General features: G+C 40.7%; 2 protein-coding genes across 6 annotated transcripts in view; one reads left to right on the top strand and one right to left on the bottom strand.

Annotated features, from left to right (window-relative positions):
• Positions 1-17,183, top strand: part of LOC145442164 (uncharacterized) — a 135,309-nt gene that overhangs the window by 55,221 nt on the left and 62,905 nt on the right. Inside the window, exons 1-3 of one of the 4 annotated variants that reach the window (XM_080320084.1) lie at positions 9,944-10,098; positions 10,266-10,291; positions 12,081-13,170. In XM_080320084.1, the coding sequence (XP_080176210.1) occupies positions 10,019-10,098; positions 10,266-10,291; positions 12,081-12,328 (354 nt within the window). In that variant the 5' untranslated portion in view covers positions 9,944-10,018 and the 3' untranslated portion in view covers positions 12,329-13,170. Of the gene's footprint in view, positions 1-9,932; positions 10,099-10,265; positions 10,292-12,080; positions 13,171-17,183 lie in introns of those variants that run through there. The other 3 variants (XM_080320086.1, XR_013915966.1, XR_013915968.1) reach the window with 3 other exon arrangements.
• LOC145442212 (uncharacterized) overlaps positions 1-17,183 on the bottom strand; it is a 36,306-nt gene that overhangs the window by 4,461 nt on the left and 14,662 nt on the right. The window contains exons 1-2 of one of the 2 annotated variants that reach the window (XM_080320127.1): positions 1,987-2,083; positions 1,817-1,926 (exon numbers count right to left, since the gene is read on the bottom strand). The exons of the other annotated variant lie outside the window; for it this stretch is intronic. Coding sequence (XP_080176253.1) covers positions 1,817-1,890 — 74 coding nt within the window. The 5' untranslated portion in view covers positions 1,891-1,926; positions 1,987-2,083. Of the gene's footprint in view, positions 1-1,816; positions 1,927-1,986; positions 2,084-17,183 lie in introns of those variants that run through there. 2 annotated transcript variants of the gene reach the window in all.

The raw sequence follows: 17,183 nt of genomic DNA, 5'->3' as shown, positions 1-17,183 counted from the left end.
GCGAAATTTTAGCGCTACTGGTATCGGTCCACAATACGTTTTATGTTGCAGTTATAGACGATTGTCTTTCGTACTGGTGTGGTTGTGTGTCTTGTCTTGTGTAGTCAAACCAGCAAATAGCTGCTCTGTGATGACAAAAGTGCTGGGCAGTGGGGAACAGAACCGTACGTGCCGCACCCCAAACCCCCAATATTGGGGGGGGGGTCGAGCCCGAAAGCGCCTAAAATTTTTTTGTGAATCAACATAAATTAACGGATTTTTTCTGTTAAATTTATGCCATATTTAAAAAAAAAATCGCGCTGGGTACGCGATTTAATATTGCCGAATATCGGAATATTGGCTATACCCTTGCCCCAGGAAAATACGAAGAATTTATAGAAATGGAGACTTCGGTGTCGGCCATTACTGCGCCATGTAGCATGCAATCCCAAGAAGTGTGCCAGAACGATTAGCAGCGAGAAGACCTGCCGAGAAGGTGTGCCCTTTTGGTGACCCAAAACTTCGATAATACAATATACATATATGTTTAATTCGATAAATGGCTGGCCCTGAATTTTCCCGTCCTGGCGATCCGAACCCCACAGGACAAGTGCCATCCCAAAGGGATAAATTATTTACCAGTAAAGCAATAACAATCGTGTGTGCCTTTTAGTTTTAGCGATTTCCATATATTTAGACATAGCAGATATAGGAGGTCACGAAATAGCATTATGTAAAGAAGTCAATATACCAACGGGTCAGCTCGAAGATGTTCAATTCTTATTTAGCGGGTCCTAGGTTTTCCAGCACACCTCACTCAGCTCTACCGGTACGTGATTACGATTACGATGTTTACGTGAGCAGAGAGGAGATCAAAAAAATTGATAGCAGAATATATGCAATTCCCGATTATATTGGCCGATTCAAACACGAAATATATGAATTTTTTGCGTTTCTCGCGTTTAGTCGAAATAAGGCGACGCACTAAACAGTAGACCCAATATAGCTGATAAGTTGTAGCGAAAAGCGTACAGTCTCAACGGGGATGAGGGAGTTCTGGGGGCACAAGACCAACGTTTTTGGCGGGGCTGACAAAGTGCTGTTACGGTCCTGGCGGGGAATGAAGGCTCGGAATAAATCTGAAGTGGGGAATGAAGACGAAAAGGTTGGGAACCACTGTTGTAGACATATATCGCAAGCTGAGCACATGTTATCTCTACCCTGTTCTGCTACGAAGAACCAATAATTCCATAACCAGCGGTTAACAGGTTTTGCGGTGAGGAGACACATTTGCTTATGACATCATAAAATGATTGTGATTCACAAGCTATGTAGGCCTAAAGTTGAAATGGAGATTGTATGCTATTGCATATCCGCCCAACCTTTTTTACAGCATAAACGTGCGTATTTATTGTGATGGCTATAGCTGTAGCCATCTAATGTGGACCTGGTACACCCCAGTACACCCTATCCGAGTGGTGAACCGTTTAAAAATCATAGTACCACACTAAGGTGTACGATACCCGGTTAAGGACTCCTGAATTACACCTCAACATATTATTGACAGTAACTGTATATGAGAAGTAGCCGAGACCATGACAGCTCTATAACTCCAACAGGCTGTAATTGGTTTAATTTCCTTCACATTTAAAAGCATTTTAAAACATGTAATATCTATATGAACCAGCGAGATCGCAGAGTGCGACTGCAGCCAGGATGGAAAGACACAACTAAATATACCGTACTTCTGACCGACCATTCTCACCGAGCATAGGACATTTCGAGACCAATGTAAGTCTATCAATTGGGTATATATACCGTCAATAGTCATGCTTACCGGCAGCAGCAGCCATTCTCGATTGCTAGTCCCGCTACCACACATAACAGAATCGACATCCTCGAATAATTCATATCGCTATTACAGTCTTTCAGCGCGTTTGCTTGTCTCTGTGATCGAAAACGATAGTATCACTTCGTTTATTGACTGCACATTAACAAAATACTTACGTCTACGAGCAGATGCTTTCGTGATATAGTCTATAGCGGCGTCTGAAAGCAAATTTATATCGGCTATTCCAGCATTACTAAACCGCTTTTGTATGCCATGCATCGGGAAGTCCGGGAATGGACACAGAGTTTACCAGGAAGGGAAAAGCATTACCATACTCCAGTTCAATCATCAATGGGCATTTTTCTTAGCTCGATCACACCTGGTTTCGGATCCCAGCGAAAATCGAACGGTCTCGATTTAGAGCAGGTTCTATGGAAGGGGTTCTTAAAGTATGGTCGCGACCGAAACATGGGTCGCGCCGGAGGTACTTTTGGGTCGCGATGGCACCAGAGCGATCGTTTAATATGTATGTAATATTTTGCAACCAAAAAAATTATTCGCGTTTTGCGCGATTTCTAGTAGATACTCTTTACATATCCGAGGTCACTGTGTTGGTTACAATACCCCAGTGCTTCCCGACCTTTTTCGACTCATTCCCCACTATCAAGGTCGATACGAATTTTGGCCCGCTCATACCGCCAACGTTAGGAACCACTTTTATAGCTAATAAACGAGACATACAGTAAAGTCGTTACTACAACATGACTTGATCATGAAAATGTGCCGACCTCTATATTAGGCAAATTCATATGAATTCATGATAAGATTCGTCCAACATCGGTTTATATCAGGGTTTCTAAACCTGGTCGCCAGCGCCCCCGAAGGGACGAATTCGATTTTGAAGGGAGCAGAAACACTCAGGGTGCGATATGTGCGTTATTTTCCTTAATATGCTTAGAACCAGGTCAGCGGTCGGGAACCCATGGCTCGCGAGCCATATATGGCTCTTTTGGGTATAAGATATAGCTCTTTTCCAAATTTTAATTTTTTAACTGAATTCATCAATATTGTAGCAACTTGTTTGTGAATTTAAGTCACGACCAGAATAGTTATTCTCGTCACCGTATAAACATGTCTTTGAGAGGTAAAGACAATGCCGTCTTCGGGGTAAGAGAGTCGGACCCCCTTTTCAGAATTCCCAGATTTAAGTTGGTGTCGCGCCTGCGACCAATATCACTCGCGAATTTGATGTACCCGACTCGAGATCTTGGATTGCACGATACATTGATTGATCGAAGAAAATAGCAGACATGGTGATCCCCTTATGACAAAACAGTTGTCAAATATACGCACTGTCTGCCTGAGCTACGGCGCGAAATGATCTGCCGTGTAAGTGACATTCACAACTACAAACTCTAATTACAAACAACTCCATAGTTATCCACGTTTTTGATCAGTAAGTCGCTTTGTAGTATCAGCGATAAAACGTAGGCGTGTAGCGCAACGTTAGATGTTCCCGCCGAATACTTTGAGAATTAAGAAGTCAGTCAGTATTTAGATTCTCGAAATCAGTGCGACAGTTACATTCAATTAATATGAGTTGTTATAAATTCCAAGTTATTTACAATGAACTGCGATATCTCGTTTACTTACCCTGGCGACAGGTGACGAACTGCCCCCTTGCCTCCCCTGACCCCGCGTCACTGATGTATCACACCTTACATTAGGCATATACTGCTGTAGTGACCATGTTTGGCTCCACTTACGCATGTGATCATGGTTTCTCACATTTAAATAGAGCATCACGACGAAGCTACTTTCCTGTAACTCAAGGTTGACATGCTCGAATAAAGTTGCCAGCATGATTAGTACGAGTTTTGACGGTGAAAATGAAGCGCACTTGACGAATCCCATGTAGTGAGATTGTATAAGTGCCAGAGATGGGCGGATTTGAAATTTCTATGTCCTAATCCAATCCGAATCCGAACCTTCAAATCCAAATCCAAATCCTAATCCATAACATTTTCATATTCAAGTCCATGTCCAATCCTAATCGGATTCCAACTGGAAATTCAGAAAAAATACTAATTTATTTATGCAATGGAGGGATTCGAAAATTTTCTTTCACAACCAACGATTCACTTGATTCAAGATAACTTAGTAACCATAAGTACATTAATAACTGATCTGAATAAAGTTTGTCGCCATTCGCCACACGACATTTCAATCTCCCAGAAAATAGGTAAATCCAATGCTAATCCGTTCTGAAAAAAATGTCTAATCCAAATCCAATCCAAATCCGACAAAATTTCACAAATCCTGTTTTTTCAAAACCTAATCCTAATCCATGCTCATCTCTGATAAGTGCTAACCCAACATCACGAATTTACAATTGTGACGTAACAGTTGATGGAGATGTATGGCTCTTTGAGAGTTAAAATGGAAAAATATCAGCCAATGTGGCTCTTCGGACGAAAAAGGTTCCCGACCGCTGAACTAGGTGTTGTATTCTGCAGCGCACAGCATGACGAAATCGAAGAAAGCAGGACTGTACCACTTTTGAGAGTGAGAGCCATTTGTACAATGAAGATGCATTGAAACTTTTTGGCGAAAATGATTAACTAAATCTGATGGTAGTTATAACAACCTTGATGCCATTACATCCGCGTACGGGTGTGTCTTACAAAAAGCTTGAAAGTTGGCCGTGTTACAAGTAGGCAGTTACGGAATAGGAAATGAATATTATCATCCTGGTGTAAATGACCATATAGTAGTCGACTAACACCATGAATACCACAGCCAAACAAACACACAAACCTTGATGTGACCCCCGAAAATAAGCACATACTATTAATATAGCGTTGATTAGTCGAGTTGTGCTCAGGCGCGATTCAATTTAGTTCCAATAGTAAAGTCTCAAGCCGAAAAGACCGACGGGACTTTGAACTTTTACTCCTTGTTTTTACTACCGTCATGCGCCGATCTCCATGTCAAGCAAATTGGTATGAATTCATGATAAGATTTTTCCAACACTGAAAAACAACGTCGGAGATCTGGGATGCTGGAATAAGAGACAGATGTGTTTCGAGGCCAACCCCTTCCATGCCGGGACACACGAAGACAAGAAGTTTTGACCAACATACTGCTGGTGAACTGCGATGTCAAAAGGATTGGTGCCGATAAAACCTTGGCCATAATTCACTGTCGCTGGTTGGCTAAAGCCTTCGATATTGGTATGTGTGGTCGTTTATTTGGTCGTCGCCGAATAGTCCCGTCCTTACAATTTGAACAGATAGTATTGCAAATGCGAGACACATCGGAAAATGATGCTATTTGAATTCGCGTCCATCAGACATTTTCGTGCACCAGCTGATAATTCTTTGTCTGTGTGTTGTCCGAATTTCATATTTAAGAGCTCTCTCAACAGTCATAACTAGGGCGATTTTTTTACGTAAAAAAAAGTCAAAGTTTTGTCAAAATTGTAACGCTAGGACGAAAAATGTCAGAATTGTTTACAAGTCAAAATTATTTTGCAACGTGCCTTCCGTTTGTATCATAGATTTTGCGCTGTCGGTGAACTTATCATTTGACATTTTACAGCTTGTAGGCTTCCTCATAGGCCTACTGTTTTAGACGGCCCACTGTCTGCTCATTGTGAATCATAAACATTCAAATGAAACAAGTAGGTTGACATGGTGGTATGCTCAACGTACCGCAATATCCCAACTGAAGCAAGACTGCGTGGGCATAGCATGGTTATTATATCAAGAAGCGCATAATAAATAAATTGTGATGTAGACACCGATGTCAGAATGAAGCAATATAAGAACATCAAAAATATGTTCGAAACTCCTGTCAATTTTCTCAATTGACCTGGGAGCATTATTCGATGCATTGATATGGACTTCAGAAAACTGCATCGAACGAGCTGCTATCGTGAGTGACTCTTTAAGTGCATTCTACCGTCTTGGTGAAAATAACTGTATTACCAATGCAATATTAGAACTGACTCACCATCTCTTACATGAAAGCCATTGAGGTATTTCTTTTATATGGATTCCAGGACACTAGGTATGAAAGGGAATGGAGTCGCTGACCGACTTGCGAAAGAGGCAGCGGCCCATGACTGCGGCACATTTCAAGCAGTTCTGCCACGACATATACACTAGGCTTACCATATTTTGGAAATCTCAAAAGAGGACACTTTTTCAGAAATTTGAGACTTGCAAAACCGGAGTAGAATTCACAAAAACCGGTGAATTTTTCCCACTTTGTGACCGGTTTACTAAAAAAAAAGGTCATCTTTCCGCTCGGAGCTCAAAATAGCGTTTTTCGCTCCGAAATACCCTACGGAGCGTCACTACTGTACTAATTTACTCGCAATTTGCTCTAAATCCGACCTGAATTTTCAAAAAAGAGGACAAAATCTCAAAGAAGAGGACAAAAGACCGTCCTCGGAGGACACTTTCAAAAAAATCAAAAAAGAGGACAAATCCTCTTAAAAGAGGACGTATGGTAAGCCTAATATACACGAAACCACCAACTATAACTACACCACGCTGTGCCGAAACCACCATTTTCAGATTGCGGGCCGGACGCTGTCGTCCTAACTCACATCTTAGCAAAATTCGGTGTTCCTATCGATACCTCTGATTGTACCACATGCCATGTTGAAGAAACTGCAGAGCACGTTATTATCGAGTGTGCGAAGTACGCCAACGAAAGATGCCAGTTTAGAGCTGCCGTACTGGTCTTGAGAGTACCCTTCACCGTGGAAAATATACTAACTGCCGATTATATATTACCTTTGCTGTGGAAATCATAGCAAAGACAAAGAGAAAGTACTAAATGTTAGCTGACTGTATTTAATCATCGCAATATCTATTTGATTAGCAACTAATAAGTCGTGACGCAAAAGACCATAGTTGTTATATGCGTCACTAAAATTGTTTTTAAATATAAATGGAAACTGAGCTGTCAACACAATAGCTCGGACTCGGACTCGAGTCATAATGCCATGACTTTGACTTGCCCCTCTGCTCGCTGAATTGGACTCGGACTTGACTCGATGGTTAATTGAAAATGATTCGACTTGACTCGATCAAGATTAAAAATAAGATTAATTTGCGACTCGGAACCGTGCGACTTGGTTACCCTGCAATCTGTACCCCACAGGACTAATCCCGTCACACAGAAAGAATTGTTTGCCAGAAGAAATTTGCAGAAATACCAATTTGTAATCGTGTGCGGCTTTAATTTAGTAGGCTACGTTTGCGCGATGTTAATATCTATTCACTGTATAACAAACTGTACGTCACGAAATAATGACATGCAACGAAGTAACTATTTCAACAGGCCCGAATATCCCTAATTATTTTTACGTGCTCTAAATTTTCGAAGATGACAATTCAGTCAGCTCTCTCGGATAATCTGACAATTCTAAGAGGATAAAAATTTGAAGCAATATATATGCGATTACCAATATTATTGACCGATTCCGTCACGGGTGATCGAAAATTTTATCTATTGGCACGATTATACGCTACATAAAATCTCTGTGCAAACGATGGTGCTCACAAGTACTGGTAAAAACATCCATCCAACTGTCGGGTCCGGGGGCTTAGCCCCTCGGAAGTTTGGCTTATCGCCCTGTGGTGGTCCGAAACCAACGGTTTTGGAGGTGGGCTTACGAATTGCTTTTTCGCCCGGGTTTTGTTGATGGCCGGTATAGCTGTTGACAGGTGTTTTCGTGCGGTGCATTGTATTCAGAGTAGGCAGAGTACCCTACGTAGAGGACAATGAGCAAGGCAGCATGACAAGGTACTTGGTTCAACTTCGAAACGCTCCTTCTCTCGATATTGTCATGAAGAAGAATATTATTCGAGCTGGCATGTCGGTTAAACCCATGGCTGTAAACGTCTCTCGACGGTAGCACGTTCATCCGTACAAGGCAATTTTACCTCGACTCAGCAGACTCACTACCGCAAAATCTCATGGATGCCATCATGAACATAATTATTTACGATCAAAATCCTCTGCATATCACGCTCCAGCAGTCTAGCCCCATATACTTGCAATAAACGGATGCATACATTAAATTTTGGATGGATTTCAATTTTTGAAAGTCCAGCGGTCCGCCGAATATGTTTTTGAAATTTTACATGTCCGCCAGGTGAAATAGGTTGAGGACCGCTGCTCTAGAGCATGGCACTTCAAGCATTCCAATGTATAATTCAAGATAGCAAAACCTAGGAAGTGCTTGTGCAATTGCGGCAGCTACTCAGGAATACACAGAGCGATTTCACACATCCTGATGCCTCAACATATCCGCAACTCTGTGTGAAGTTTCGAAACATCCGCTATATCCGCGTCTCGTTTTCTCTAGTATACGCAGACGGAAATGTGACTGATCAGCATCGGAACGCATTGGGAACTGAATAGACGCAAACATCCGATGTAGAACTGTATCCTTACAAATTGTGATAATATATATTACTCGATCGCCGGGAAAAAATAAGAATATTTCAACCAATAACTACTTCATACCAGTGTAGGCATATACGAACCATCATCAACTACCTTAAACCAATATTCGTGATGTAGAGTCTGTGCAAAGTAGGATAATGAAATGAAGTCCTCATGTTCCTTCTGTGGTTAGGTTTACCACAGCCGATCAGTGGTCACTTGCTCAGTCATCCATATCATAGTTGGCACCAGCGTGACGCCGGATGCCGCCTGTCGAAACCCCGCCTTTCAATTTGGCTGCGAACCGACACCAGTCTGGCTCACCGGTGACTGGCTCCGGAGATCCGACACTGAAATCTTATCAAAGACCAGCCGTGTAACTGTAGAAGGACAACAAGACAATTATATCTGAAACTTTCCCGAATAACTACACCACGTTCACAGTCATGATAACGACCAGTAGGATAGCCTATACTATTCACCAACAACTTCTGTAGCTGTAATATATATTAGTGACACTGCCATTTCAGTCATGAACGAGGAAAATATATCAATCAGCCGTTTATGCGTAAATAGATCCAAGATGCAAGACGTCACATACACATAACAATGATAAACAGTGTAACAGGGTAGTACTCAAAGACTGAAACTGTCGAAATGGAAGATTCCACTGGAGCACACATTTGCTTCCTAGCTTTGTTTCCATTTGCAACGTAGACGAAATTTGCCACAAGACAGGTACTGTGGACGATCCGCATTGGCTGCCGATTAGATATACAGAAGGTAAGCTAAATAGTAAAATTATCACAATAAGTACATGTGTTAAAGTTTCTAATGACTCCGTTGCATTTCAAACATGAAAGCTTAAACGTAATGGGAATAACGCACAGGAAGGCAGAGACGGAAAGCTTGGTGGAGCTGTATGTTGGTGCATTTGTTTGTCTGCGAAAACTGCAATTTGGGTTGGAAGTGTCTAAACTACAGCGGAATCGCAAGCGCGTTTTTGCTACTAAGAAGCATTTGTGGTTCTTACCCTCCCGTCAACGCGGAAGTATCGTCTTACGAAACTTCAGCTTCTGAATAAATACGGACGCTTCCAAAAACTAGTGAGAGAATCGTTTCAGTTTAAGTGCATTTGGGACTATGAAGGATGGCTCTGCTAATCCTGTCTTTAAGTCGTTGTGATCGCAGAATCGCCATGTTAATTCAAGAATAACAAATTCGTTTATCACTATGGCAAACAAACTGTCCCGCAGAACGCAATAATGATATATTAATCTGTGTGATTAACTTTGCAGCGTAATGGCCCGGTCATGGTGACAGGTTTTGCTGAATACCACTGATATATATACATATGAAACGCCAAGAAAATCCATTTAGGCTCACGGACAGACTTCACTTGATTTGATGAAGCACATTACAACTCTTGATATGACTATACAGAAATTAACAGGTTTCGCTCAAAAGTAGAGGTATTGATTTGCAATCTGCGTTTCTTTCTATTTTATCATGCAACACAGTAGGAGTCGTAGCAAATTTAAAAACGCTATATCTCACTTCACCCAAAGAAAAACCCTGTTGCGGTTCGCAATTTGCGGCACGCCACTTATATCCTAAGCGGATATAATTGTAATAATCGGAAAAGTTGGCGAATGCTGTTGCTAGTAGAAACATTTTTGATCTTCTTAGCGGTAGTGCGTAACTTCATATTTAGATTTAAGCGCCAATACAATTACCCGTGGTATGAAGTCGCTTTCAGTCCTGTTGCTGTTCTTCATTGTCAGTTGTCATGCCACAAATATGGTGTACGGACCTCCTTGCAAGTAAGTATAGGCCTAACATATAGTTCTTCGTCCAGTTGGTACTCAATAATTGGGAATATTACCATGACAGTTGTCAAATTGTTCGATTGTAGACTTTAAGTGGGTGTAAAAGTTCACTCGTAGCTCCTGACACCTAATCCTATATTCATGAAATTTGTCATTTGCAGATGGCCTGGTGGATGTACCAAAAAATGTGAGTACTTTAAAAATTCGTGTAATCGTGATGATGGATATAAGTTGATCATTCGATTTTAAACTTTGCATATATAGTTCCATATAAATTATGTATATATATACATCAAGAGCTTCTTGGAGGTACAGAACTTTAATATACAGTTGAGTAGTATATTCATATTGAAATGAACCCGAATATTTTCGGCTGACACTCGTCAGGGGTAATCGTCAGCAACTAGTAGAGAATTGGAAAGCACATTGTACATCAACAATCGTATCACAAAATACAATATTCTTTCCCATTCTCTACTAGATGCTGACGAATACCCCTGACGAGTGTCAGCCGAAAATATTTGGGTTCATTTCAATATGAATTTACTATTCAATTATATATAGTAATCTGTATAGTTTGTATGGAACCAAAAATCTCAATAATCACAAGATCTACCATCAAACGAGTCACTGCAGGACATCTGCATCCAGATTTTAAAGAACTAGAACGGAGTGTGCGTATATGAAAACATATAAAACGAGTGACAGTACGCTAATGCCAACGCCGGGTGTAACCTGCGTATTAAAAGACAACATCTTACTATATTCTATACAGTGAACTCCCTATAATTATGTATGCCCAAGATCATTTATGTTACAGCAGAACGGGTTCTGCAAATCTTGCTTGCAATTTAAATTCAATTCCTTTATAGTGCACTGTTTATCAACGCTGGCCAGGAGGTTCAAATTTATGAAGTCTAATGACTGCCGGGTCTCTAAGTCAGGAGTCCAGGGCCCGTCGACATCGCAAGCATGTGCTCCGCAGACTGCGCTACATATACAGTAGCTCGCCAATCATAAAATGCAGAATTGCAAGGTCTATACCTTCCAACTCCACCATATTCTACCGCAAAAGAACGGTGGTATCACAAATATAATGCAAGCTGTTCAACGCAGTAAGGTTTGTGGTGCACATCATAGCACCCCACAATCGAAATTTGGTGCTCCCTGGAGTGCGCGATACACATCAACTTAGAAACCGCGTGTAAACAGCGCCATTCATTGCTTTCAGTTTTGAAATTAAATTATTACGCCGCAGAATATAGTTCAAACTTTTGACTCAGCCCGACACAGTATTTTATACCTCTCGCGTGGCTTCATTAGGAAAAATAATTAGCCTACTACAGATTATAAAGTAGTCTCGAAGTCAGCATATACGCAACCTAATTAATTATTGACATATCAGAACAGGATATTTACAAACTGCAAATATGTGTGATCAATATAGAATGGTAAATGGTGTCGCCAATGGAATTCATTCCGGAATCACACATTGTAGGTGCAGTGGTTTTCTGCACTGCTACTAGGACGCGACAGCTGCATGATGGCTGCATGATACAGGCTATTTGTTTAGTGCTGTTAATATTTGGACTGCACTAAATCGAGTACTCCAGTGATTCCAGGTAACTGATAGGAATGTCATTTCCACTAACGCACGTAACTTTGGGTTATTGGCTACTTGTATGAGTGGATGCTATGATAGGATCATTCGAGTAAAAAATTACCGTTGACATACAACATATCTATTAATGACAAAGGGCATATCATTTCACTACTCGAATAAATTGTCTGACACTGCTCGACTCGGATCATTGCAATTAATGTTCGATTTGGATTCGAGTTCGAGTACTGGAAGCGTTGTGCTCGGCCCTATAGTAGTAATTCCCGTGTGATATGGGAATGTGTCTACTTTCGCTGTTTAACATTAGAATTTGCATATGAGATTCAACTCTATATTTATCACAATTTTATCATAGACGCCGTGAAACTAAAATCGGAGGAAAAAATCAAGTTGATCGGAGAAGCAATTAACTTGATACGGCCTATACAAGATATCTTGATTGAAGTGGAAAACTTTATGAAGGGGCTGCACTTGCAGACAGCTTTTGTGCCGAAAGCCATGATAGAAGATGGCATCGTCGCTGTACATCATTCTGAAGCGAGCAGCGCGACGTTGTTGGAAAAATTGATTGCAATGCTGAAGAAGGTTGATATAAATAAGTAATCACATTGTCACGCGTCATGGTGCATACTCGAAATATGCAACAAACGCTGTAAATATATAAAATGCTAGTATCTAAACGCTAGATGTGTTTACGGGGGACGTTTATGTTCGGTCGCAATACTTCGTTAACGAAATATTATATTTCATTGTGTCTGATTCCATCACTGATCCTATATATATGATTTCGATTGTTGGAAAAGAATATACATGTAGTATGAGCATTGTGCAGTTTCATTTGGTGTATGGTTCTCCACATTATGGCTAATTTATGTGTATATCTTATATATGATTTTGCAATACAATGAACTGTCCACATGCACCACTGCCTAATTTCGTTCTAGTTTTATTGTAAGGAACTAATTTGTAGCCTTGGAGGACGCCGAGGAGTCTAGTTAAACCTCCGACACTTCGGGGGATATAGTGGAGTCAGCCTTGGCCGGACTCCAACTTACAACCGTAGGTGTTGCAACGGCCGAATATAACACCACACTGCTCATATTATAAGCATCGATACAATAATCACGTATTTATACATCTATACAAGGAAGAAATCGTATTTAATGTTGCGGAGACCGTGGACAATTGTAACACTTTTTGTAGTTTCTAACATTACGTGTTTGGAGTTCCTTGACTTACTTCTCAATAAGTACTAGTCGGATGTATTCCCACTCTGCTATTACAGCAAGGCATCCACTGTGTTCTTCGTTGTTGTTTTCAATTTTCTTTTTTTTTACAAACCACCATACCTAGTAAGCGTGAGTGTATGTCTCTATATATTTGTTTCTAATCTCCAAGGTTCCGGCTTGACGTGAAGATCGTAAGGATCATATCGCCGGCACCCGTCTATACAGTTATAGATCCAGTTACACGCTATTATTATTGAGTATTTTTGTTGCATAGTCGTTCTGTATATTATGGTTGACGAAGAAATAAATCTCTCTCTCTCTCTCTCATGGAAATTTAATTTCCCAAGTTCTATATTAGGAAGCCAACAACACGATAGTTGATACCAAAACAAAAATGGAACTCAATCAACAATCAATAATGGAAATTTCGGGTGTCAAAAATCGCCACTCAAACGTTACAATCGCCCCGTAGATCCACGGGGCAATTATAATAGTGTTAGTAATAACTTAAAAAAAAACCGAAATGAACAGCGAAATCGGGTGCAAAAATTGTATTATTTCAATAAACAAAAGAAAGAAAAGTTTTAATGCTTCCAGGCTACGCCCTCTCGCATCTCAATACAGTATTACCCTTCGTGCCTTCTTCATGAGCTCAAAGGGCACAATAAACACATTCATTCCATCATCTCGCTACACATTTTCTGCCGCTTCTACCAAGGTGATGTTGTTCAGCGTGCGCAATGTGTTGGACAATCGGTCACATGCGAAGTCGCGACACCGACCTGACTAAAATATCTTGGTTAAATGGGCCGATGATAGTGTAGCGAAACGAAGACCTAACATTGTGTGGCGTCAAAGCTAATGTCATTCTTCTATTCTGTACAAAATTGAAATAAATTGTTCACAACAAATGGCAAAATGTAAGTGGATCATGCTCAAAGTCAGGAGATGAGGATTCAGTCATGGGCAAGTTTTTTTAGTGACCATTGAAGGGCGACACGCCAAAAGTCGATCAACATGAGAAAGGGTTGTAGAATCACGGAAATAACCGAACTCTAAGATTCATATCACCACTTCTGTATGGCCGTACCTACAGATGATCATGTTAGAATTGGTATAGAAAGGTAGTATCTGTTCTGGTATTGAACTTCTGACTGTTGCAAGATTAATTTGCAGTATATAAATGGTCATACCAACATATGAACCAAGATATTCAGTGTTGCAAAGATATGGTGACGGGACAAAAGTAACAGGGTGTTACAATTGCCACTGACACGCTTGACCATGATTGGTGTCTCAGTATGGTACCTTCCCGGCGTTGCAAGCCATAGTTTTGCCATCATCACGGTAGACGAGAGGTCTCAAACTCAAATGTGCTCGCGGGCCAATTTCCTAGTTTTGATGACGGCGCGGGTCGCAGCATCAACAATAGGGAAATTCAATGTATAATTTGCAAACAGCCCTTATTTGACGGGATTTGGCAAACATCGTGGAAATGCAATTTACCATTGTCTTATTCACGGTTGACACGGAAAAATCGCATTGTCAAATATTTGGATAAAATTGTTCCTGTGTCGGGATATACATATAATATTGCAGCTAGTGGACCTTTGACGCGCCACAATTTTATGTAGCATATTTTAAAATCTACTGAAGATTGATCTGATATCAGAGCATTTGAGCGGTGTAGCCTAATCCTGGTTTTGATATAGTCGTGATAAGTATATAAGCTATTGTTACTGTCATTGTCAAAGTCAAATAAAATCAGCGCTAGATTTTGCCTTCGATTATTATTGGAACTTATCAATACCAACCTAAATATATTCATCATTGAGCCATAGTAATAGCATTGCTTTTCAACCTTTTTAGCGATCGTACCCCTTGTGCTTCCATTGAGATTTCTCGTAGCCCCTGTCCATTTTCAACACAATTTCTGATGGTACCTACCAGTGTTGGGATGACTCGAGTCATGACTTGACTCGAGTCAGACTCGAGTCAACTTTTTCTTATGACTTGACTTGACTCGAGTCACTTTGCAAAAATGACTTGACTTGACTTGACTTGGCGCCTCAAAAATGTGGTTTGACTCGTGACTCGGAGCAAAATTTACGAGTCAATTTCAAGTCATTAAGTAAACGATGTCGATTAAATCAACCTATCTTGTGTACGTTTGGTTTGTTCGCGATACGCCGGTGTCACTTGTGAGAGCAACCAGTAATTCACTGCTTGTACGTTTCACTGATACTCCATTGTGACATCACAAACAAATTGACCGCAAACGCAACGATCACAGTTTACGTTGTCGTAGTAGCAGTAGAAATCTAATAGCAACGTATCTTTGTTTCTTATACAGCTCAGTTCTTACATTGCGTAGTGCTTACCTTTACCAACACTCGTGTATGATTTAAATCAGACGAATATAGTTTATGCCAGGGGTTCTCAACTTTCCTTGCGTAACGGGCCGCATTTTAACAGCAAAAAGCGCTGCGGGCCGCAGAACATTACTACCGTATATTCGTGGACTATACTATTATATTTAGGCTAATATAGCCTATTTACCAGTCGTGTAAGGGCATTTAGTTTGTATGCATTCTACAGCATAATGGACAGCGTTCGTAAGCTTTTAGTTGCTGTTTCTAGTGAAATTGTGTCATCTTCCGAAGGAACAATAAATCCCTTCATGAAGCGCGCATTGCATTCGTTCCCAAGTCGGTATGTGCACCTTCAAACCCTTGCACCAGAGAACTGAACTCTCTGTTTCAATGCGTGAGCTAGCAAGTATAAAACTACGGTAACTTTTTCTTTACAGAGACCATTGTCACTTTGGACTCTCAGTGATATGAGAAGAAGTCTCATGTCCGGGGTAATTTCTGAGCAAACCAATCAACCATTCTCCTTTCCTTCCATGGCTGATGCCCTGCACCAATAGTTACAGAAGTCAGCTTTGTAATTAAGTTGATGTTGTTTGCTAGTCCCCTCTCCCCACGTTTGCCCATCCAGCATTACGTCTACAAATATATCCACTCTGATAGAATACCTCAATACAATTAGCGTTGCAATGTCCGTAGATTTGTCCAATGCTAGGTTAAAGTAGTCTACGGGGCAACGCGTTTCAAAACATGCGACGAAAGATTAACTGACATTGCTGTTACACTTCTTGTCACGGTTGAATCAGACAACGGCAGCTTCGAAATTCGAAATGAAGTTGTCCTTGCTGCTAAATTCCGGAAACAGCGGAGATTCGCACATTATAGTAACGTTTTGTTGGAGAAACACCTTCTCTAACAGATTTCGTGGGTTTAGCGATACACCAAGCAATTTTGAACCATGCATTTTTAACGTCGTCGGCAATCTCAACAATGCCTCAAAATATGGATTGCTTAGCCTGAGACCTAGCTAGCAACGCTTTTTTCTAAGATCGGGTGATATGTGTTACTCGAAATGGAACTGTCCGAAGACCTATTCAGAACAATGAGAATCTAAACTGGACCATATATCAAGAAACCAGAAAACATTGAAGAATGAGAATAAATCAAACGAAACAGAGACGGGGCGATAAGAGAGCTTTAGTAGCTAAATTGATACAGTATACAACATAACTGTGCCGGTAATAATTGCGATCATATTGAAAGATCTCGCGGGCCACAGAAAAAGCGTCTGCGGGGCGCATGCGGCCCGCGGGTTGAGAACCCCTGGTTTATGCGTTTATATTCTCATGAATGTTTTGGTGGGATGGTAGTGTATTGTACCACATAAATTTGTTCATCTTCTGGAGGCTTCGTATTCGATCCTCTAAATTGGCTGATCCTCATAATAGCAGATTGTAGCATGAAGCTATACAGTCACTCACGTATTTTATTAGCAGTTCAATACCTTTTTGCATGTATATTTAACTTTATATTCGTTATTTGATTCAAGATAAAGGCCACTTCGTCTGTCCTTCACCTACTCAGCAAAATGTAATGACTTTGCATCATCCCTCTTACTTCGAAAATTCGATTTGACTTGAATCGTGACTTGACTCGTGACTTGACTTGACTTGACTCGACTTGACTCGAGTCACCTCCAAAAAACGAGTGACTTGACTCGACTCGAGTCACCTTTGAAAATCGATTGACTTGACTTGACTCGAGTCAAAATGTGCAATGACTCGAGATGACTCGTGACTCGAAGGTAGTGACTTGATCCCAACACTGGTACCTATATTAAAATCAGAAAGCCTTTTCACA

Source organism: Botryllus schlosseri, chromosome 1 (genome assembly GCF_051294905.1).
Source record: "Botryllus schlosseri isolate E-star chromosome 1, Bs_hap1, whole genome shotgun sequence".
NCBI classification, from domain to species: Eukaryota; Metazoa; Chordata; class Ascidiacea; order Stolidobranchia; family Styelidae; genus Botryllus; species Botryllus schlosseri.
The sequence above is the reverse complement of the archived record's forward strand: the minus strand, read 5'-3'. Positions and strand labels throughout refer to the sequence as shown.